The sequence below is a fragment of the Plectropomus leopardus genome, chromosome 19 (assembly GCF_026936395.1).
Source record: "Plectropomus leopardus strain MGB_pleo_1.0 chromosome 19, ASM2693639v1, whole genome shotgun sequence".
In the NCBI taxonomy this organism is placed as follows: Eukaryota; Metazoa; Chordata; class Actinopteri; order Perciformes; family Serranidae; genus Plectropomus; species Plectropomus leopardus.
Window position 1 is genome coordinate 29,479,747 of NC_142194.1, and position 23,126 is coordinate 29,502,872.

The window sequence follows — 23,126 nt, forward strand, 5'->3', positions numbered from 1 at the left end:
CATCAAGGTCGGCTCTTCACCGAAGGTGCTGTCAGGTCAGCTGGTTTCTGAATAGTTGGTGGGAAGAGAAAAGTAAGCAGCATCATTCACCAGTGCGTAACTTGTAGACGGCTTAGGGCCCCCACTAGCATCCAAAAAATGGCCAGCCTTCCTGCAGCCCGTCTCGCTACAGAACCTCCCTTCACGAATGTTGGGTTAGATGTGTTTGGTCCTTGGAACGTCTGTTCACGGCGGACCAGAGGAGGCCTTTTACACAGTAAACAATGGGCAGTGATCTTCACCTGTATGAGCGTAAGAGCTGTACATATTGAAGTTATAGAATCTCTTGACACATCCAGTTTCATCAACGCACTAAGGCGTTTTCTTGCTGTGCGCGGTCCAGTCAAGAGTATCCATTCGGACCGTGGCACCAATTTTGTTGCTGCCTGCAAAGACTTACAGATACCATCAAACATTAACAACAGAGCTGTGAAGACTTACTTGTCGGATCAAGGTTGCTCTTGGACCTTTAATCCACCACACGCCTCACATTTTGGCGGAGCATGGGAAAGGATGATCGGTCTGGCAAGGAGAATTCTGGATTCAATGTTCTTACAGCTGAAGGACAAACTTACCCATGAAGTTCTGGTGACTTTCATGGCAGAGGTAGCAGCTATTATCAACGCTAGACCTCTGGCTCCCATAGCAACTGATCCCAATGATTCTTTCATACTGTCCCCAGCTGCTCTTCTCACACAGAAAGTAAACATTGTTCCAGCTCCAGCAGGCGAGTTTGGCGCTTCAGACCTCTACAAGTGCCAGTGGCGCCAGGTCCAACATCTCTCCAACACATTCTGGGACAGATGGCGGAAACAGTACCTCCCAACACTGCAGCCACGGAAAAAGTGGCAGTCCACTCAACCGAACATCAAACCTGGGAGTGTGGTACTCCTTAAGGACAGTCAAGCACCAAGGAATGAATGGCCTCTTGGACGAATAACACAGACCTTCCCAAGCAAAGACGGGAAGGTGCGTCAGGTCGAGGTGAAGACCATTAAACCAGGGGGGACTACACTCTTCCTTCGGCCTGTCACTGAGATTGTGCTCCTTCTTCCTCCTGATGCCTGAGTAAAGGACTTGTGTGTTGGGTGACGTGTAACCACGCCAGGCGGGGAGTGTTCTGCTACAACTAAGTTGATATGTTGATGTAAACCAGTGTTTAGGTTCTGCGATATTTTGGGTGTTCCAGTGTTTTGTTAAGGTCACTTTAAGAGTCTCAGGAAGTCAGGAACAGAACATGTCATGTGACCAGAAAGGAGGAAGTAAAAAGCATGGCACTGAGTGTTGTTTAACATGCATGTATCTGAGTTAATCCGGTGGCATCTGCACCCTTCTTTATGCCTAAAGTAGCATTGTGGGTATGTATATGCTTGATTTGTTGTAATCTACAATTGGAGATCATTATTTTCGTTATAAGTCTGAATTTGTGAAGTTTGATAACAAAGGATGATTGCAATAAATATATTAAAGGAAAATAATTTAGGTGTTAAAAAATGTTGGCATATATTATATTTTGGATTAAAAAAATACATAAAACTGTAGCGGGTAAAAAGAGATTTAATTCATAGGAGATTGATTTGATACATATGCACTGTTTACACTGTACATGTTGAGAGCAAGCAGAGATTTATTTATCCTGTCTGTGTTTTATAGTTTCACCTTTCCTCGCAATGTCAATAAACCTGTGGACAAGGGAACAACGGTCTTCAGAGTCTTGATGTTAGGGAAGAGTTTATCTGACTGCCAAGTTATATACAACACGTATGACGAGGGCAGTACAGGTATTTATGCAGTTGTCATGACGTAGATGGTTGGGGTCAATTTCTAACATGTTAGGAACTAAGGTTCTTCTGAGAAGTGAGGAATGTGTTTGTGTTACTAAATTTTCTGGCACTGGTCCATCTCAGGTATCTATGGTCAACTTGCAGGCATTAAGACTTCACTATATATGGGTAGCTCTTTACTTGAGGTAGACATAGAGTCCCGAACTAACTATGGAGGATGTATAATCCTAAAAATGCATACTAATGATCAGCAAATGTGTTGATGATGTGGTAATCACAAAGACAATGAGATCATTCCCCAACCAGAAAGCCTAGATGAATTGGGAGGTGAAGGCTCTTCTTAGAGCAAAAAAAGCTGGCTTTTAGTAGGGGGACAAGGAGGCATACATCATCGCCAGAGCATGCCCTAGAGCTGGCATCAAGGAGAAGACAACAGCAGAGACTAGAGAGAGACCTCAACAGCAACTGCAGTAATGATATGTGGCAGGTGATTCAAAATGTCACAGGCTACAAAAGCAGGGGTGCCCCCATCATAAGTGAGGTCATGCTGCTGGACGAGCTGAACACATTTTACTCTCGCTTTGACCTCCTCAATAAGGACTCAGCTGTGAAGTCTACTCCACCGTCCAGAGGACTGGCTACTCTCAGTGACCACAGCAGATGTGAAAAAACTCCTATTGAGAGTGAATATAAAGAAGTCCGCAGGCCCAGACAACATTCCTGGCCCCATAGTAAAAACTTGTGCTGATCAGCTTGTTAATGTTAGAACTGACATTTTAAACATCTCACTCTCACAAGAGATTGTTCCCTCCTGCCTCAAGACAGCCATAATCATTCCTGTACCTAAAAAGTCTGCTGTGTCTAGTCTTAATGACTATCGTCTTGTGGCTCTTACCTCCATCCTGATGAAGTACATTGAGAAACTGGTTCTCAAGCACAAGGACAACATCCTTGCCAGCATGGACCCTCACCAGTATGCTTTCAGAACCAACAGATCCACAGAGGATGCCATATCTACTGCTCTTCACTCAGTCTTCCCTCACCTGCCACATCAGGATGCTGTTTGTTGACTTCAGCTCAGCATTCTTCACAATCTCTCCCATGAAACTGATTTGAAAACTTAACAATCTGCTTCAGTACAACACTCTGCAACTGGATACTGGACTTCCTCACATGCAGACCCCAGAGAGTTATGAATTGACAGTCACACCTCCTCTACAATTGTGTTCAACACTGGACTGGCCCAGGGCTGTGTGCTCAGTTCCCTCCTGTTCACACTGTACACCTATGACTGCACTCCCATACATCAGGAGAACTGTATTGTGAAGTATGCGGACGACACCACTGGCCGTATTACAAAGAACGAGAGTTCATTCTGAGAGGAAATCAACAATCTTGCAGAGTGTTGCACAGAGAACAACCTACTGCTCAACGTCAGTAAAACTTAAGAGCTGATTGTGGATTTTATAAAGCAGGATGCAAAGACACACAGCCCTGTCTACATTAGTGGAGCTGAGGTGGAGCAGATGAACAGCTATAGGTTCCTTGGAATTACTATCACTGAGATCCGATCTTGGTCATCACACATCACCACCCAGGTTAAAAAAGCACAGAAAAGGCTCTACTTCCTATAGAAACTTAGAAAGTCTAGTTTCCAGGGCAAGATCCTGGTTAACTTCTACAGAAAAGCAATAGAAAGCATACTGACTTGAAACATCACAAACTGGCAAGGTTCGTGCATGGCCCAGGACAGGAAGGCTCTACATCAGGTGATTAAAACTGCCCAGAACATCACTGGTTCCCATTTACAGAGCATCTGTGACCTCAGTGAAGTGAGGTGTGTGCACAGAGCCCAAAGGATACTGAAAGACAGCAGCCACCCCAGCCCCAGTCTCCTCACCCTGCTGCCATATGGAAAAAGATACAGAAATATCTGCTGCCTAACCACCAGACTACGGAGCAGCTTCTTTCTCCAGGCTTTTGATGCCAAAAAGAAGATTTAGGGTCAACTTTCATTTCATTTTGTCTTTTACCACATTCAAGAAAAATGACAAATAAATCTACCTTGTAAATGGTCATGGTAAAATTGACTGTACTTGTATAGCACTTTTCTAGTCTTATTGACCACTCACAATGCCTTCACATTAAATTGTCACATTCACATATGCATTCAAACACTGGTGGCTGAGGCTACTGTACAAGGTGCCACCTGCTACTCAATAATCATTAACATGCACTCACACTCCGATTAGGTGGCATCAGGAGCAATTTAGGGTTCAGTATATTACAATATAGGATATTGACATGTTGCATGGAGGAGCCAGGGATCAAGCTGCTGACCCTCCAATGAGAGGATGACCCGCTCTACCTCTAAACCACAGCCACCCCATATACCCTTGTACCTTGTATAAGTTCTATAATTTTAGGGTTCTAGAGTGTCCCAATTCTAGAATGTTATAGCTCTAGAATGTCATGGTTTTAGAATGCTATGGTTGTAGCATGTAACTGTTCTAGAAAGTTATAGTTCTAGAATGTTATAAGCTAAAATTGCAGAATGTTAGGAAATGAATGTCCATTTGTCCCAAAAGTTGTTTTTTCTTGAACTGTATTGTTCTAGAATGTTATAATACTAGAATGTTAAGCTGCAGCTGTAGAATGTCAAGTTATAAATGTGCATTAGTTTTAGGATGTTGGGGATATAGAATGATGTAGTTCTACAATGTTGAAGTATAATGTTAAGCTATGAATGTTCATCAGTTCTAGTATATTAGGGACTTAGAATGTCATAGTTGTAGAATGTCGAGGTATAGTTGTAGAATGTCATGAATGTACATAGTTTCTAGAATATTAGGGTTCTAAAATTTTGTGGTTCTAGAATGTTAGATTTCTAAATGTTTGTTTCTGGAGTGTCCTTGTTATAAAATGTTATAGTTGTAGTATTAAGATAAACTTGTAGCATGCTGAGTTATGAATGTTCTTTAGTTATAGAATGCCATAGTTCTAAAATGTTGAAGTACCTAGTAGTGTTATGTTGTTATGACTATGTATTTGTGCTAGAATGTTTGATTTCCAGAATCTTAGAATTCTAGATGTTACAATTCTATAACATAAAGGTACTGTTGTAAAATGTAAAGTTATGAATGTTTTTTTTCAATTATAGAATGTAAGCATTGTGGAATATTAAAGTTCTAAAAGGTTAAGGTGCAGTTGCAGATTGTTAAGCTATGAATGCACATTTGTTTGAAAATATGTTTCTAGACTGCTATGATTCTAGAAAGTTAAGGTGCAATTGTAGAATACAAAGTTTTAAATGTTCTCTAGTTGTTTAGTTGTTTGGACTAGAATGTTACAATTACAGAATGTCATAGTTTCAGATTTTTAAAGTACAATGTCCCATTGTGCCCAACCCTTTGGCACACACATTCACAGTTGTAAGTTCTAGAATGTTACATTTCTGAAATGTTTCTAGGTTCTAGAGTGTCACAGGTTCTAGAATGTTACAGTTCTAAAACATTAATGTAAAATTCTAGAATGTTCAGCTATGAATGTTTGTTTGATCTAGAATGTTACTGTTTATAGTTTGCAACAGGCTTTTTGGTGTTCTAGTGTTAAAGTGGAAACTGAGTGGCTGCTGAGCATGCCATAAAGAGAAGCTGCTGAACCTTTTACTGGCAACGAGGTGCAGCTGCTTTTTATGGCATGCTCATTCATAGTGTTGTAAGTGTCACAGGTTCTAGAATTTTGTGGTTTGAAAATTGTTTTTTGTTTTAGAATGTCAAGATACAACTGTAGAAAGTTCAGTTATGAATATTAATTCGTTCTAGACTGTTTGGTTTCAAGAATTTTAGGTTCCCTGCTAACCCTTTTACAGCCTGGGGTCTAGGGGGAAGCTCATGACATTCCACTCTCACTCCAATGCCGTCAAATAGGCCTACCACAGCTTTGTTAGTGATTTCGGCATAAGATAACAATGCCAAAAGCCACATTTTGTGGTCACTTTTGCTATGTGTAGCAAAGTGGGGGTTGGTGGATGGATGTGGAAAAAATGGTGATATTATTAACAGGATCGTTTGAGAGCGACACTGGCAATGATCAAGGAGAGGCAAGGTACTGGTGCATTTATTTACCAAGACTGCTACACCAAAATTAGGCCCACAACAAATAAACAATTAAATTGTCCTAAAATGTCTCTAAATAAAAGTTGGCTAATAAAAAGTCCAGTAAAAAAAGGGGCGAAGGGAGCTAAAAGTCCATTAATTAGAATGCAGGAGGCTAAAAAGGGGTAGAAGTCCAATAAAGAGGGACGGGAAAGGCTAAAAGTCAATTAATCAAAGCGTGGGAAGCTAAGAAGTCATTATTTAATAAAGGAAGGGGTAAAATGACGCAGAATATGCTGTTCCGCTGCTGTTGGCTGCGCCCATCATTTTTCTCATGGTGTTTAGCCTGCCACAGCCCTGCTTTGCTCAGGGCGGGCTGAATCCCTCGCAGGCGTATTACCTGCCGAAGACAGGAAAAACACACCGCCAGTACAATGTAGACTACACACAGTACTACTGAACAGCTGTACACATGTACCAGAGTATTACTCCTTCCTCTACAGGGCACTCACACCACCGGCCAGTGTACTTTGTGTCATAACACTCTGTTTTTGTTCTGCTGATGGCTGGCGTTCAGGTCTGTCTCTGTCCTGCCGGTGGCTGATGCCCGCCGTGGCCTCCAATCCCTTGTCATTCTTCTAATGCCTCCACCATACTGTCACTCTTCATGCTCCTCCTGTGTCTCGCTCGCATCTCTTCTTGTGCCTTGCTCCCCGAGCTCTCCTTGTGTCCACCATGCTCCTTGTGCTTCTTTCCTCGTGTCCGACTGTCTCATTGGTGGTGAGAACTGTGGATAACTGAAAAACATAGCTTTGCAGGTGCAGGTAATGTGTCATTGATTGCAGTCAAGGCAGGTAATCAAATACTAAAACGTATCTAAAAGCATGCAATAAAACCAAAGCAATAAAAACACAGCAATAATCACATTAAAAAAAAAACAACTAAATCAGAAATAATTAAAATCATACATGAATAAAACACAAAATACAAATGCATGCATAACAATGTGCTGTAAATAAACCAGTAAAATCCCACTGCTGCCTTGACAGTATGGTACACTCGGGCAACATTTGTTTAAAATGTGGCTGGCTACAAGGGGTGGTGGATTGGTTTAACAAACCTTGGAGTCTCACCTGGGAGCCTGGTGTTCGTTTCCTGTATGACGTAATACATTTTATTTATATAGCATTGCTGACATCCTGGCATTTGCTGTGGCATTCGGGAACATCAACAGCAGATGCAGGAGGATACTTGTAATATGTAGACTTGAAAGTCCCCTGATAAAACAGCGATATGTGACGACTTGGGATGAGAATGCGTTGGACATTAATGCTGAGGTATGAGCTCAACAATTAAAAGATGATCTCCAAACAAAGGAAAATATAAGTGTTTTTTTTTTCAGGCCATAAAACCATGTGATTGTGACAGCTTCTACTCCAAACTGACAGCTGCACCAAACTAAACACAGTCAGCTGGTATCTCAAATACATTCACTGTAAATCCACCAACTGTATTTCCTGTTTGTGTTATCAGAAAAAAAAACCTAATACTCAGCCAGACTGCTGATACAGTGTTTTTTTGAACATTGCTTTTTACCCCCATTTTTTTACAGCTGTATAATAAAAAGGTAATGACCAGGTAGTATTGTGGTATCCTCTCCTCCTAGAATATCTTCATAATAAAATTGTTTTAAAAATAGAATTGGAACATTTTTGCTATCAAAAAGGAGATTTATACAGGATAATAATAAGGGAAGTATTAAACTGGGATTTTATTTAGATTAAAATGAAAGTAATAACTAGATAACTTCTCTGCCAGTAACATATAATTTTTGCTTTAAGGTAATGCCCAGTTATCAATACAGGACATAATAAGTGTTCACACAATTACCTTGTTATTACTTAACTGTTATGGAAAGTGTTATCATGAAGAATTCACACAGAAGCCATCAACAGCTGCACAATTTAAAATGGACAGACACCCAGGGAACCGTGGGTGAGGGAGGACCCAGGAGCAAACACACAGACAGGTCGAGGGAACAATTTACAAAGTGTTTAATGAAGGTAATGTTGAGGAAGGGAATGGCAGTGGGGGAATGGAGCCAGGGATCGTGTGGGCAGCGGTGGCAGGTGAGGCTGGTGAGGTGGAAGGTGGTGGAGATTCTGAGGAGGTGGGTGAGGCGAAGGGCCAAGCACGACAACGAGGTGCTGGGCAGTGAGATGCTGGAGCTTGAAGACGGGAGGCACTAAAAGGAAACACACAAAAAACACAAAGAGCAAAAAATCCTGAAGCACGAGAGAGTATCAAAAAGCACACAAGAGAAAATCTCAAATTGAGTCGGCCTATCTACCACCTGTGAAGTTGGCAACAATCTGTCGCCGATGGAAGGTGAAGCCGGAGTATTTAAGCAATGGGAGATGATGCAGATAAGGCGCAGGTGAGTAAAAGTGTTCTGCGCTCCAGCACCCGGAAGTCATGCCCTGCCCCTGCAACACAGAGACACAGACAAACCAAACATGCACATAGACAGTCCCAAACACTCAAAAAATACACAAAGCACCACTGTTTTAATCTGCATTTGTATTGTAATGTTTGTGAAAATATACACAGTGAAAATCCTAGGATACATTTGGCACAGGTCTTGATTCCTAAGAAAGCAATAATATGTTAAAAATTCTTAGATCCATACCAAAAATTTGCTTGTCAGCCAATGCCTGATTGAGATATTATTCCAGCAAACAAACCATGGCATCATGGATATAGCAATAATTAGTCACAGTAACTTGAAACATTATAATTTCATATTTGTAATTAATGAAACATTTAGCCTTAATCTGAATTTTCAAAAACTGCTTTGCTTCATGTCTGTCCCGTCTTCACCAGCAGCATTTTCCAGGTTGTAGCTGAGGAAAGAGAGAGAAGACCACAGAGAGGCAGAGTGAGAGAGAGAGCAGAATGAGGAATGACTGTTCAGCTCAGTGTATTGTCTCCACCTCACCCCGTTAGGATGAAGGCAAAGCACTCTGAGCAGAGTGAAATATGATCCTTACAAAATGTTCTTAATTTATTGAAAATTGTAATTCCCACAGATGTATAACATCACACAGACATAGACAATGTCTAGTTGCTCAGTAAGAAGGGCTGACAATGCTAATATTATTTATATTGCACATTTCATTACATGTAAAGTCAAAGTGTGTTATGTTGAAAGACAAGAGATAAAAGAAAATATGAGAAAATAAGTACCTTATATAAGAATACTGTATGAACATTCATCAACATCAACACAATAACATAGAGAACACAGGAACACAAACACAACCATGTGCGATTAAACAAGTATACCAGCCTGTTCTCATTCTGAACACGTGAAATACCGCCATTTGTGTTCAGCGTATGATCCCAATACCAAAAGCAGCTTTTGTGTGCACATGAGTTTGTGTTTAGTTGGGTTTATTTTGGGTTATGTAAGGGCAAACTTCAGTTTAGTAAACTTCCTTTTGTTCTGATTCTGTTAAGTTAAATTTTATGTTGTAAATGTTGTTAAATCTTGACAAACTTGTCCTCGTGGCTACTTGGGACTTGGGGGAAATGGGTTTATCATGTTGTGTCCTGGCCACCCCTAGACGGGGCATAACAATGAGGATAACACTATTTACTCAAGAATCAGCTGTGTGGAAATAGTTTGGATTTCAGAGAAAATACGGGTCAATCCAGCCATGCTGGATGTCAAGTCAGCAGACAGCTGCTTCCAGAGAGCATGACCACAGTAACTTGGTACCACTAGAAAACCTCTGCATGATGACCTGAGGGGCCTCACAGGGTTATCATCAATGATGAGACTGAGTTGGCCAGGAGAGGACAATAACAAATTCTGATAAATATTCAAAGAATTATTACAACATTTTACCGTTTCTCTGCTCTGTTCCTTTTACACGAAGTGTAGGAAGAGGTCACTATGAACACCAGTACAAGAAACCCAGTCACTGCTGATAAGCCGACAACAGCTTGGAAGTGGGTACTGATTTCTGGAGCTGCAGAGAGACAAAAAAATAAAAACAAGAAAAGAAAAGATCAGATAGAACTTGATTTGTCCTGAGGGAAATTCTGTGCAGCAGTTGCAATGCAAAGTTAGTGTGCAGACACAAAGCCTGCAATATACATAATATAGCAGAAAAGGCAAAATTTTGTGAATGTAAATATAATATATAGCAAATGTAAAATAAATATAAAACTGCATAACAGCAAGCTACAAAAAAAACCCAAAAAACAGAAAAGAGAACATATTTATTTTCCAATAAAAATAATAACATTATATCTATTAATGATATCATGGAGAGATAAAAAATACTACTACTATCTGTATGATAATTTAATACAAGGGGCTCATTGTCAACCAATTTAGGAGAAACAGGTGGGTTAAAAAAATCTGAATATAATCCTTTAAAATATGAGCAAATTGGTTTTAATTCTCTCAAAAACACAGGGAGAAGGCAAAGAGCAACTTAACAACACATGACCCCAAAACAGCAAGAAATAATTCAACAGTCACAAGAAATTACCCCCCAAAAAGCAAAAAAAGTAAAACAAAATAGAACAAAGAAACAAACACACATACAACCAAATGAAAAAAGCAAACAATAAAATGACACAAGAAAGTGCAAAAAAAACAAAACAAAACAAAAAAAAAACATGTGACTGTGATTAATTCAACCTAGTTGAAAATCAAATCAGCATTCATTAATCAGAATGCTGATTAATTTAGTTTTGTGTACATTTTCCCTATTTTTGGACACATTTCTGATAATTCCCACCCCCTTATCTAACTTATTTTCAGGTCATTGTCTTACACTTACACTTACACTTACACTTTCTTTGACTTTGTGGAACATTTCTTATCAAATTGGTCATTGACTTTCTCCTAATGTTTTCAAAAGGATTTAAACCAATTTGCTCAGGTGTCAAGGGGTTACATAGCTTGTAAAAAGTGTCTGAACACAGCACGAAAAACTGATGTCTAACGGGGTTTCAAAGGGTTAATAATCTCTTAAAAGTGATTTTTTTTTATAATGAGACAATGAAAATACTATTGTGAGCAGCAAAACTTTCCTCTGGGTCACTCTGCAGATTGGTCTCTCTCTCAAGACACACAAAGCTTGTGCAGTATTGGTTATGTTGTATTGCACAATATATGGATGCCATCTGCTATCTCAATCTAAGAGTTCTGATGACTGAACAGAAAACATGTCTTCATGTGTTCATTATCTGTTCCTTATCAGATAATTTAAAAAATTCACAATCACAAAAATACAAGTTAGTGAAATATATGCAATATGCATGAACACAGCCAAAATTGCCAAAAAATGAGGAATGAAAGTGCATAAAATGCACCAAACAGTCCGTAAAGGTTAATATAGTGCTTCAAAAAGACACCAGTCACAAATTGCTTCGCAGTCAAAAAAATAAATTCAAAACAAATATAAGAAAGAAAAAACACCAGGTGAAATGTACGAGGGGAACAGGCATAAGACACAGGTTAAAACATTAAATACCGCTTGCTTGCTTGCCCTCTCTCCCCAGCCTGTTCTCATTCTTCGGTCTTTAAATATTGATGTTTTACAGCGTGATATTGATGCCAAAGGCATCCTTTAGAGTCTTCATAAAAGACAGCAAACTTTTAACTAACCCCAACGTAAACCCATTCACCAATACCTGACATGCAGAGTAACTGACATCCATGTGGGCGAGAGGGAAGGGAGGGATAGGTAAATGGGTCAAATAAAACTGCACTTTCACTCAGGAGACCACAGTTTGTGTGCTGTGTGAAACCAACAGTGAATGTTGTTTTAATGTACCATTATGTAACTTATCTAAAGACCCTGTTAAAACCAAGTTTCTGTTGTTTGAACATAATGCAACCTAACCTCATGCAAGAAATGATATATGTACAAATTTTCTCTTATTTTTGCTCGTATCCACTACTTGTTCTTATTTTGTTTGTACTCATTGGGATTCAATTATGTGCTTTCCTCCGCTGACCAGAGCTGGAATGTACATTTACTCAAGTACTGTACTGAAGTGCAAATCTCAGGAACTTTTATGTTACTTGAGTATTCTAATCTTATGCCACTTTCTTCTTCTACTCCACTAAACTTCAGAGGGAAATATAGTACTTTTTACTCGACTACTATTATTAGATAACTACTTTACAAATTAAGAGTTTTACCCACAAACCATGTGAAAATATACAAGTGCAGCTAAAGCAATATGCCAGCTAATTAAAACATTAACTGCAACTATATTTATGGTCATTTTTCACGCAAATACATTTCATGGTTTCAGCAAATCATAACACACATTCTGTTGATGGTGTTGTCCTTGCAAGTGAACCTAGACATAGTGGTGGATAACAGGTCAGTTCTAGTAACGGGTCCCACATGTATGGGCGGGTGGTGGTTTTAAAAAACTGACCCGTGCAGAACTCTGGTCCATGGGCAAAAGCTCAAGTGGACATTCAGTGTACCAATACCACATTCCCTCAAAACTTCCTCTGTGGCATTTAGTTGTTAAATAACACAGTGGCCTGCTCATGCACATGGCCTTTTACTGTGACCATCCCAAAACCCACATGTGTAGTAATGATGCTGTTTAATCAGCATCTTGATATGCCACACAGATGGATGGATAATTGTGGAAAGCAGAAGTGCTCATTGAGTGCTTAGTTTTTTTGTGCATAAAAAGTCTCAGTTCTTTAATATAAATTTATGAAAAATGGGAGCAAAAACCAATGTGTTAATATTTTCAGTTGTTCAGTGTTAATAAGCTCTGTAATGTCATAGTGCAAAGCATTTCTTACTTTTGTTGTTGCCATCTGTGTTTTTCTTGGGGACCAGCATGTGTTTGGTATTGTCTAAGTGTCCATCGTTGATCTCTGGATTTATCTTAAGGAGATGGCACATCAGTGGGTACACATTAACTGTCTCAAAGGGCCTGGACACCAGGTTTTTCTTAAAATCGGGCCCCACCGCCCTGAAGAAAGGCTTCATGTCCATCACTTGATTGTCAAAGCCATGCTCTCCTTTGTTGAACTGGACAGGAAACAACTATATATGGAGACAAAACAAGTAAATTATGTTTGGTGGGAAACTGTTAATTTCCTAAACAAACATTCTGAACAATGAACCTGAAATGAGTTTTAAGTTCATCATTAAATTTTATCACTATTTTGTCCTACAAAGTACTTCCTACAAAGATTTCCCATGCTATTGCATTTTGTAGAATTTAACCCATAGAGAATAGGAAAGTTATTCTGGGCATTCTTAAGGGCATGCCTTTCCAAGGGAGACAGGGAAATCCAGCGTGGTTGGCACTTTAACGTTGGTTTTGCAATCCACCAAAAAACATACCCTACTGAGTAAAGCTGAGGAAGGAAGCAATGGAACGCTACTTTAAAAAAATTAAAGGAATAAATCTGTATCTGTATGAATGGAGGGTCACGCGATATTAACAAGCTGCCAAATATAGCTTTTCAGGATGTTTTCATATCTTGTTTGTGGAGTGAAGTCTGACAGTTTCAAGCAGTTAGGAAATGATAAAGGTAAGTAACCTAATAACCACTCAGCACACACACATCTCTCTGTGTTGCCACTGTAAATTTAAGAAAATAACAAATGTTTCTAGTTTACATCACAATGATTAACATCAGCTGTAAACACGGGGAGTGTTTTGACTATGTTTCTTGTAAAATAATTTGTTTGAAACTAGTAATGAACCAAAAAAGATAACTGTGATGGCAGTATAGCGACGCTAATGGCAGCTTCATAGCAATTAACCTTGTTTTTACTTAATTCACCCTCATGAGAATGCTATGGACCTACAAACATATGTTGGGAAATGTTGCTGTGGGCTGATACCCATGCCATGCAAGCCTCTTTGTTAAATCGGTTACATGAGATCAGTTGTTTTGCTTCCAAGCTGGAAAGCTAAAAGCTGTAAAATTACACTCCATTAACGATCTGTTTCCAATAACTGGATAACTGGATAAACTTAACTGCATTGTCTTCTTCTTCTTTGATGCTTATTGGCGGTTAGCAAGCAAAATTTTAGTGCATTACTGCCAACAACTGGTATGGCACTCGGTCTCTGCAATAGCTTTTGTCTCACAAGGTCCCACAGTGCTTTACACTGCTCAATTCTGCAGATGTCACAAGCACATGTTCTCTGAGAGTGAACACCATGCTGGCTCCAGTTGTGACAGGAGGTTTCTAACACATAGGTACCCTTAAGCTCTTTACAGAGATTAGCTGAACTGTCTGAACTTGTTAATCAAACTGTAAACAAGGAGTGGCACATGAAAAAAGAAGTTGTGGCCTGGAGAACTGCTGACTACGCCCAGGCTCCTGAAATCTTGGACATTGCCCTTAGATACTTTGTCATTGTCAGATAATAGCTGATAGGTTCCAAGACTGGTTATGCCTAGAACAGATTCAATGGCTGATGTGTTCATTCCCTTACCCCATTGATTACATATCCAGGATCAGCAAAGAGGATGATGGGTAGGAGTCTAGGATGGTCACTGTAGTGCAGTCTAGCTGGCATCTCCTCCTTCTTATACACATGAAGATGAGGGTGGCCTCCTTTTAGAGCCTGGTAGACCTTTTCAAGCATCCCCTCTTTAGGAAGCAGCATCCCAACTGGACCATAGTCCACCAGATGAAACTTGATGTCCCTGAAGCTGAAGCCAGGGATCTTTGAGAGGATGATCTCCTCAACAAGTCCATTCCGTAGAACTGTAGTCATTCCGTGGTCAGCAGTGATGATAATGTTGAGTCGATTAGTAAGGCCGTGTTCTTGGATCTTGTCCCGTATGTAACCCACAGTACGGTCCACTTGTTGGACCATTGCACGGCGTTCTGGGGAATCTGGTCCGTATTTATGCCCAGCCTTGTCTGGTTCTCCAAAGTACAAGGAGACAAAGTCCAGGTCCTGTTGGTGGAACCACTCTCCAATCACCTTGTCGATGTTCAATCTCCAATCTGTCTCATTAGAATGATCATAGAAACGAGGTTCTACTTGCCTAACCCTCACAATCTCCTCTCTGTAGGTGGCTGCTGTACCAGGGAAATGCAGAGAACCTGCTTTTAGACCCTGGAAAGAAAAAAAAAACTAAGAGAAAGGAAACAGATAAATAGAAGAACAGATAAAAACAGACTGGTGGATCAAAAGAACCTGTCTCTGTGCTGTGATCCAGATGGGTAAGCTGCCATTGTCCCAGTAGGAATCAACAAACTGAGTCATGTAGTACTGCTTCTTCTCCTGAGTGGTGGTGTTGAACCACATGTTATGGATTACTCCGTGATTCTCGATGTAACGTCCTGATGAAAAAACGAAATGTAGATAGAAAAATTGAAAAGAAGTCCCTTGGTATGAAGCAGATTACACATTGGAGGGAAAACAGATTAGATTAAAATTTACATAGTACATCATATTATAGGGTTTTTCAAATATGATAAAATCTAAAAGTACATATGCAAGGTTTCGACTGTCCTGTATACACCTTTGAATTTGTAGATGTGAACATGTTTAGACCAATGTGAAGTGGCTTAAGTGGAGGAAACACTGGTTTGTCAAGCAACAAAATTGATCTAAAGTAAAAAAATCTTGATAAAACTCAGACAGATTGCCATGAATCTTTTTTTTACAGACTTTTATGGCCTATAGAAATTGAATCCTTATGACTTGGCTGATCCCTTCATGTCTTATCTGGAACTACAATGAGGTAGATGTTGTCAGTTAGTCAGTAATATACAAATCTGCTGAATGGATTTTTTTAAATGTATGGACATTTGTCTTTCTAAGATAATGTACTGGAAGGACTTTGGTCATAACTATACATCAGAAATTTACTTTGGCACCACCAGTGAGTAAAAGGGTAAACAAAGTGAAATTGACATTTATTGGATGGATTGTTGTGACTTTTTATCTAGTATCATCTTGGGTCAGCATTTCATGATGTCCAATTCTTTGGTTCTGTGACCAAATAAGCCAAAGGGCAACCCTTGAAAGTCCTTTGAGCCTCATCTCCACCAAGTTGTCAAAACTTCCTTCTTTCACCTCTGGATAATTGCCAAGAACAAATCCTCTCTCACATCCCCCGCTGCCGAAAGACCAAATCTTGGTATCACATCACCCCAGTCTTAAAAAACCGTCACTGGCTTTCTGTCTCACATCAGATTACCTCCTAAGATCCTGGTCCTCACCTTCAAAGCCCTTCACCATCTGGTCCTCCCTTACCTCACTGACCTCCTCTCTCCTTACCAACCCTCATGGGCCCTCAGATCCACCTCTGCCAATCTCCTCTCCACCCATAAATCTATCCTCCGCGCTTTTGGTGGACAGAGCCTTCTCCAGGGCAGCTGTGGCGGTTCTGGGGAGGGGCCAACAGGGGCCAGTGCCCCTGTAGCACTGATTCTGGACCCCCCTGTGGCCCCCCCTCCGAACGTAGATTATACAGTAGCGCTGAGTCGCCGACGCCGAAGGTGGAACTAAAGTGCGTGGCTTAACATTCTAGTCGGACCCTTTAGTGCGCTGCACTACTGAAAACAGACGAGCGCGAACACGTAAAACAACCCGTAGAGAAGCTGTCCGAAGATTACCACGACAACGAACGCTATTATATTGTCAAGGTAAGACTTCTGGTAAAGAGATGTTGTTTGCTAACCTTATGAATTATAATAGCAGCGTGCCAGAACACCAGGTGCTAATGCCAGCTTAAGTTGATTGTATGGTTCTAGCTAACGTTAGTTACCCTTAACGTACGTTACCACAACACAAAACCAAGCAAGCCTGCAACAGTGGGGTTGCTGAAGTGTAATTCCTCTTCATTGCTTTTTGTCTGTAGTTAAAAATGAAGAGAAAAAGGACATTACGTCCTATTTCTACACGAAAAAGACACAAAATGATGCAGACATTGAGACAGAGCCAGATGATGGTGGTGAGTGAGCTGAAGAGGAGCAAGTTGAGAGCGACAGAGAGGGAGAGTCAGAGGACATGGGAGACACTGATTTTCAGAGAGAGGGCACAGAGCAGCAAAGAGAGACAGATGAAGATCCTGAGAGTGAGGAAGCTGAGACTGAGATGCAAGCGGAGGGTGAGACACAGACAGAGAATATATGTGCATCTACAAGCACTGGACCATCAGGTATGTGATGCTGAAAAGAACACTATCCTGTTTTGTGTGTGTAACTTTTTTTATAACCCTTTTTATTTTAATGTTTATTTAACAGGAACAATAAATAAGACATTGCTTTTTAAAATTGGGAAAATTATATGCATGTAAAACATCTAGCTTCAGTGTATTTGCAATTTTAGTCCCTGGTCAGGCTTTAGAATATATTAATTTATATTTACTGAATGCAATAAACATTTAATTAATTAATTAATACAATTAATAAATAGCATTAATAAATAAATACAGTTTAGACAATTGTGTGTGTCTGAGTGCCTAAGCAGTAAGTGTAGCAGTTTAGTCTATATGTTGTGTTCATGCAGAACTTATGTTTACATATATTCGGTTTATCTTTCTCCACAGACATCAGCAAATGTAAAGAAGACCCAGAGACCCTCGAGTACAGTACAGCTCGTACAGTTCATTGAGCCATACAAAGAAGTTTTTTTTGAGCTCTACAGACTCTGTAAAATAGCTGTCGCAATCCCAGTAAACACTGCTGCTTGTGAATGGAGTTTTTCCGCATTAAAGCTTGTGAAAACATACCTCAGGTCCACTATGAATGACGACAGATTAAGCAATCTGGGTGTACTTAGCATCAAGTCTAGGAGGGCAAAAGCACTGAATCTTGACTCATTTGTTGATCGGTTTGCCAGAAATCACCAAAACCGCAGAATACAGTTGCTGTAATAGTAGGGCAGCTTAAGACTGTCCCACAAGACCTGCACCTATATGTATCTCTTAGCAGCACTTAATTCAGTACTACTGTGACTATTATACTGTTTTTCATTGTCACTGTAACGTTATGACTGCAATGGTCTAACAAGTTTTATGAAAATAAAAAGTCAAATAAGATTTCGAATCTTTGTCTTTTTTGCCGCGGGTTTAATGTGCCCCTCTATCAAAACCCCTGGCCCCAGCCAGGCCCCCTCAGTGAAATTGGTCTAGAACCGCCACTGCAGGGCAGCTCCCAGGCTCTGGAACTCCCTCCCTACCTTTGAACCCTGAGCAAATTGTCTTATTGTCTGTTAAAAATATGGAGATCATCAAGGAATTAACAAGGAACTGGACGTGGTAAAAGTTAAGTTTGGAAAAAAAGAAAGAGAAAGTTGAAAAAACAAAACAAAACAAAAAAAAACTCCAGCCGAACCACACAATCAAATGACCTTGAAAAAGTCTTTTAAAATAATAGTAATTTTGCAATATAATTTTCAAAATGTAATTGGTATATTTAGAAATATAGCTTTAAAAAAAACTAACAATTTCTTGCAATTTTGAACCGTTTCATTGTAATTGCTCATTGTCTTTTTTACCATGTTTTTAAAAGAAATCACACCAATGTGCTCAGGGTTCAAAATATTATAGATCGATGAAGGCATCTGAAAGCTGCAGATGAGAAGTGAAGTCACTTCAGGTTTCAAAGGATTAAAGTGACCACATTTTTTGCACTGGTGATCCATAACTCTTTTACAACCTCTAACTCATCTTATAACTTTTAAAACCCATTTTATCGTTATTGTTATTTTGGCTAAAAATGAAATAAGATACGGTCAACAAAGATATTAGTTTGAAATTTTTTGTCAGAATACCTGTGAGCAGGGTAAAGTGTGTGGGGCTGGTGATGGTGAGGAAGGGTGGCGTGACGTATTTTGCCTTCACTCCGTCCTGGGCCATCTTATCCAGGTGAGGGGTGTCCACATCTCTGTCGTAGTCCCAGCGGAAACCATCGAAGGAGATGAGCAGCAGCTTGTTTCTGGTGGACCCGGATCCCAAAATGTCATGCAGTGGAACAGCAGCACTGAAAGAGCTGCCAATGAGGCAGAGGAGAGTAAGACCGAGCAGTAGCATTACAGATGATTTACACATGGACTGTGCACCTAACTTCTTTATGTGCATGTTGAAAGGTCCTGCTCCCTTCACTGTCTCTCCAACTTGCTTGCTTTCTCTCAGTATTACAGCAAACTGAGCACTGGAATGTACTGCACATCACCTGATCTGAGGCAAATCTTTTCTAAGGCAGATAACCCCAGACTTTATCTGCACCCACACCAAGAGAAGATGCACCATCTTATCTTATCAACTCAAAAAGAAATCAGATCTACATCTATATAACTCTTGGGTTTTGAGGTTTATTACTCCAGTATACAGCCTTTTATCGTCTTCCTGGAGCCTGTTGCAATCACATGAAGAAATGTCAAGGAAAAACTTGCTGTTGAGTCCCTGCAAACAACCCACCAATTTCTGTATATCAGTTTATGGTAAATGCTTTTGTTAGGATTATGTGCATATGAGCACAATATAATCTGATCTGTTTTAGAGCTTGATTTTGACACAGGGTGTCTCAACGAGACAGTATCCATAAGATTAAATAATAGTCTGAGGCTGCAGGGTGGTTGCCTGATTTGTCTGGCACTTCATCCAGCTGCATGGAAGAGAATTTAAGAGTAGTGACTCCCTGTTACCTTCACCATCCTACGCCTGTATGAGCACTTTGCCATCAGTCGAAGGTGTCCATGTATCCACAGATTTGGCAGTCAGAGGTACCTGTTGCCTTTATCCCCTGGAGTGCAGGACCCTTTTCTGATGCTTTCTACCAAAAGCCAAGGAAAAAAAGAAAAAAGAACAACACCAGACTTCAGACAACACACAACATACATTTTCACCTAAATGTTATTATTTACGACTGAACTGAAGGTCAAACTTGCATATGCTCCCTTTAGAGCCAGACTCCAATAAAAATGCATGTGTTTCGGAAACACAGAACATACAAGTGGATAAACGAGACTTGTATTATACTACACAAACTGTGTGGAAATTTGTAAATGGCTGTTTTCATATAATTTTGTTGTGCCTAATCGATCATGAAACACTATGCTTGGCATTTTTTGTGGTGGCATGCAGGTAAAACAAAGTTTTCTTCACTAACTGAGTTACAAACGGTTATTTTGCAGCTGAAGTATTGTCAAGGTAAGGCCCTCAAAGCTCCCAACTATCATTACACATCAGAACAAGAGCATTGGATGGTTTCTTCATGCCTGAGCATTGTGTTGGATAATTGTCTTTCTTTTAAATCACGCCTTGAACTACTTGTGAAAAGGCTTAAACAAAACTGGATTTTTAGTTGAGAAACAGGAACTTTCTTTCTTGGCCAAAAAGGCTGGTCTCTGCTTCAGTTCTGACAATGCTTGACTATGGGGATGCCCCCCCCCAGGGTCTCTGGACTCTGTGTATCATAGTGCACTGAGATTCAACACTTGGCTTGAGTGGTTATCTTTAAAACAGCATAAACTTATTCTTCAGTATTGTATTTACAAAGCTGTTCTTGGCCTAGTTCCAGTATATTTATGTAACTACATTAAGCAAAAAATTGAAAATTGCTGCTCTCTGTTCACACACTTGTTCTTGTTGTCTATACCAAGGGTTTATACAGAGTTTAGGGAAGAAGCCTTTATGCATGCAGCTCCCTATATGTGGAATTGTCTGCAGAAAGACTAAAAGTTGCTATCTTTGGTTCCTCAAGGTTGTCATCTTCTACATGCCGATGTGAGGGTGTATCTTAGCTGCTCTTTTAATTGTCACTTATAGCATTTATTAACATACTTTTTAGTGCTTCCTTATGGTAACTTTATTTTGTGTTCTTTTTGTGTTTTATACTATTTGTTTTGGGGTTTTATGATTTTATTTTGTATTTCTGTTCCCAGTTATCTGTCTGTAACTTCCGTTGCTGCCTGTCTTGATCAGGAGACTCTTGAAAAAGAGACTTTTAATCTCAAGAGTTTTGCCCCCCCCAAAAAAAAAACTTATAGACTGTGACAGCTATGTGTTATATTTTGAATTGGCTATGATGGAGGACTTTCATTCACAAAAAAATTGTTGGCCTTGATAGATGGAGCAGAAAACAAAAGTCTGTTAAATGAGACCCTGCTAAGCTTACCTGTTACCACACCACTACTACACTACTGACTACATAGACATTCATCTGTTCTTCAAAATCCCATAATAAAGCTCGTCCTCTCACCCTTTGAAACCTGGATCTACATCAGTTTTCTTGTGATGCATTCAGATGATGTTTATATATATATATTCAGTTTCTATATATTCAATTTTCCTTTTTGTTTTGTTTTGTTGCCTATTTTCAGGTAATTTTCTTTAAAGTTTTGTCACATTTCAAAGGGTTAAAGATCCAGTGGGAAATCCAACAGGAGCATACAAGCCAAAATAAGGTCTAACAAACAATACTTTGACAGACCCAGCAGGTGGAGACTCCACTCCATGAATGAGTGCTGCGGTTCAAGCTTCTTTGAGTCCTCTCTGGTTCTCACTTCTTATCTCAGGACAATATTTGCCACAGTCACTCATAGGTTGGTGATATAAATAATGCAATATATTTTTGAATTTAAAGTAGATATTTACATATGTATAAAAATGAATGAAAGTTTCAGTCTCAGTGTCTTTTGATTTCCTTGAGGAAGAAAACAATGACAGCTTGAATATTTACATGGTGAACCTGTGATGAGCAAAGGTAATATGAGGATGATACTCAGCAGGTTGTGTATGTGTCATAAAAGACTCATTATACAGATGTAGGTACAAATCATTGTGTGTTAGTAGCAAGTAATCTGTTTTTGAATGTAAGACATGAAACAAATGCACAGAATGCAGACTGTGAATCCCATGGATTAAGTAGGCTACAATCCCGCAGTCTTCAGAGCATTTTATTAAAAGTACTTCAATGAAAGGTTTGTGCTATTTGCCAGTCACACAGGGGATGAGGTGCAGTATAAGGGAATTGAAGGGGAATTAATGGAATTCTGTTACGTAAAGTAAAATCTTTGTTTTAGTAACTTGAAATGTCAGAGCACACAGGGTACTGCCTCTCTTGAAATACCTTTAGACAAAATTTGAGTATGAGCTGTCTTATGTGTGACTTTAAAGACACATCAGCTTTAATGTGTACTCCCACTAAGTCCACGAGTGCTCATAGTCCATGGGGCAGTCCCACTAAAGGGTCTACCTCCCATTGTTTAGAATATTCTTAACTATGGCAGTATTTACCCACCTTTCATCATTAAAAAAGGTAGCTTCCCCCTCGCCTCAGGTCTCAGTGCCTAGCCATGTCTCTTTAGTAACAGCTGGTGTGTGTTGGTGTGTGTGTGTGTGTGTGTGGGTGGTGAGGGGGGGTGATCGGCTGCCTATGTGAATATGTGTGGGAATATCTACATGATTGCGTGTGTTTTGTTGCGTACGTATATGTGGGGGTGGGAGGGTCAGGCTGTCTGTATTTTTCTTGATTTTCTTTGATGTTTTTCATTTCTGTTATTGTTTTTAATCTCTGTGAGGCACTTTGTGTTACTCTTTGTATGAAAAGTGCCATACAAATAAAGATTTGATTGATTGATTGATTAGCAGCCAAAACAATATTAAAGCAAAACCTGTTATTGTTTTCACTTTATGAGATGTGTGTGTGCCTTCACAGCAAAATGTGGTTCTGAAACATGCTCATCCCAACGCGTCACATGTTGCCACTTTGCAGTGGACGTCCATGTCTGCATGTTATGTTTTAGCTATCTCTCTGTGTCTGTTGTTTATTTTACGGGATGGTGCTACTGTGATGTCAGCAAATGCACATGGTGGGATAACACCCCGACTATTTTTGTCCGGCCACTTTCTCATGTGATGCCGTCTAGCGATGTTTCATATGCACGTGAAAGGTGCCTTTTTGTGTTGTGGACTTATGCAAAAAGCATTGTCAAGGCGACGCTATTTTATAAGTTTGGAATGAGAACATACTGTAGCGGGAACTACCAAAGACGCTATTTTAATTATTTTCCCACATGCTTATATGTTTGTCTGCCTGTGGACTGATTTTGCCAAGATGATAGTGTTTAAGACTGTGCAAGATGTAGGCACTAAACTTCACAAAGTGTAATTAAGATCATAATGAAGGATGAATTCAAAATGGGTGTGGTCTAGGCAAGA

The 23,126-nt window shown here is 39.8% G+C and overlaps 1 protein-coding gene across 1 annotated transcript; it reads right to left on the reverse strand.

The window, feature by feature from the left end:
• Positions 1-8,481: 8,481 nt before the first annotated feature.
• LOC121958485 (ectonucleotide pyrophosphatase/phosphodiesterase family member 7-like) lies at positions 8,482-19,122 on the reverse strand. The gene is made up of 6 exons (XM_088070311.1): positions 18,737-19,122; positions 15,149-15,294; positions 14,435-15,067; positions 12,777-13,023; positions 9,831-9,954; positions 8,482-8,823 (listed from the first exon to the last, which is right to left on the reverse strand). Exons 1-6 carry the CDS (start codon positions 19,041-19,043, stop codon positions 8,763-8,765), a joined length of 1,518 nt encoding a protein of 505 aa, XP_087926437.1. The 5' UTR covers positions 19,044-19,122; the 3' UTR covers positions 8,482-8,762.
• Positions 19,123-23,126: the final 4,004 nt, after the last annotated feature.

Coding starts and splice junctions, on each gene's coding strand:
- LOC121958485 (XM_088070311.1), bottom strand. CDS start 19,043: ATGCACATAAAGAAGTTAGGTGCACAGTCCATGTGTAAATCATCTGTA. Junction 9,955..12,776: donor CACAGATGGCAACAACAAAA/GTAAGAAATGCT, acceptor GTCTCTCTGCAG/CTCCAGAAATCAGTACCCAC. Junction 8,824..9,830: donor AGGAACAGAGCAGAGAAACG/GTAAAATGTTGT, acceptor CTCTTTCCTCAG/CTACAACCTGGAAAATGCTG.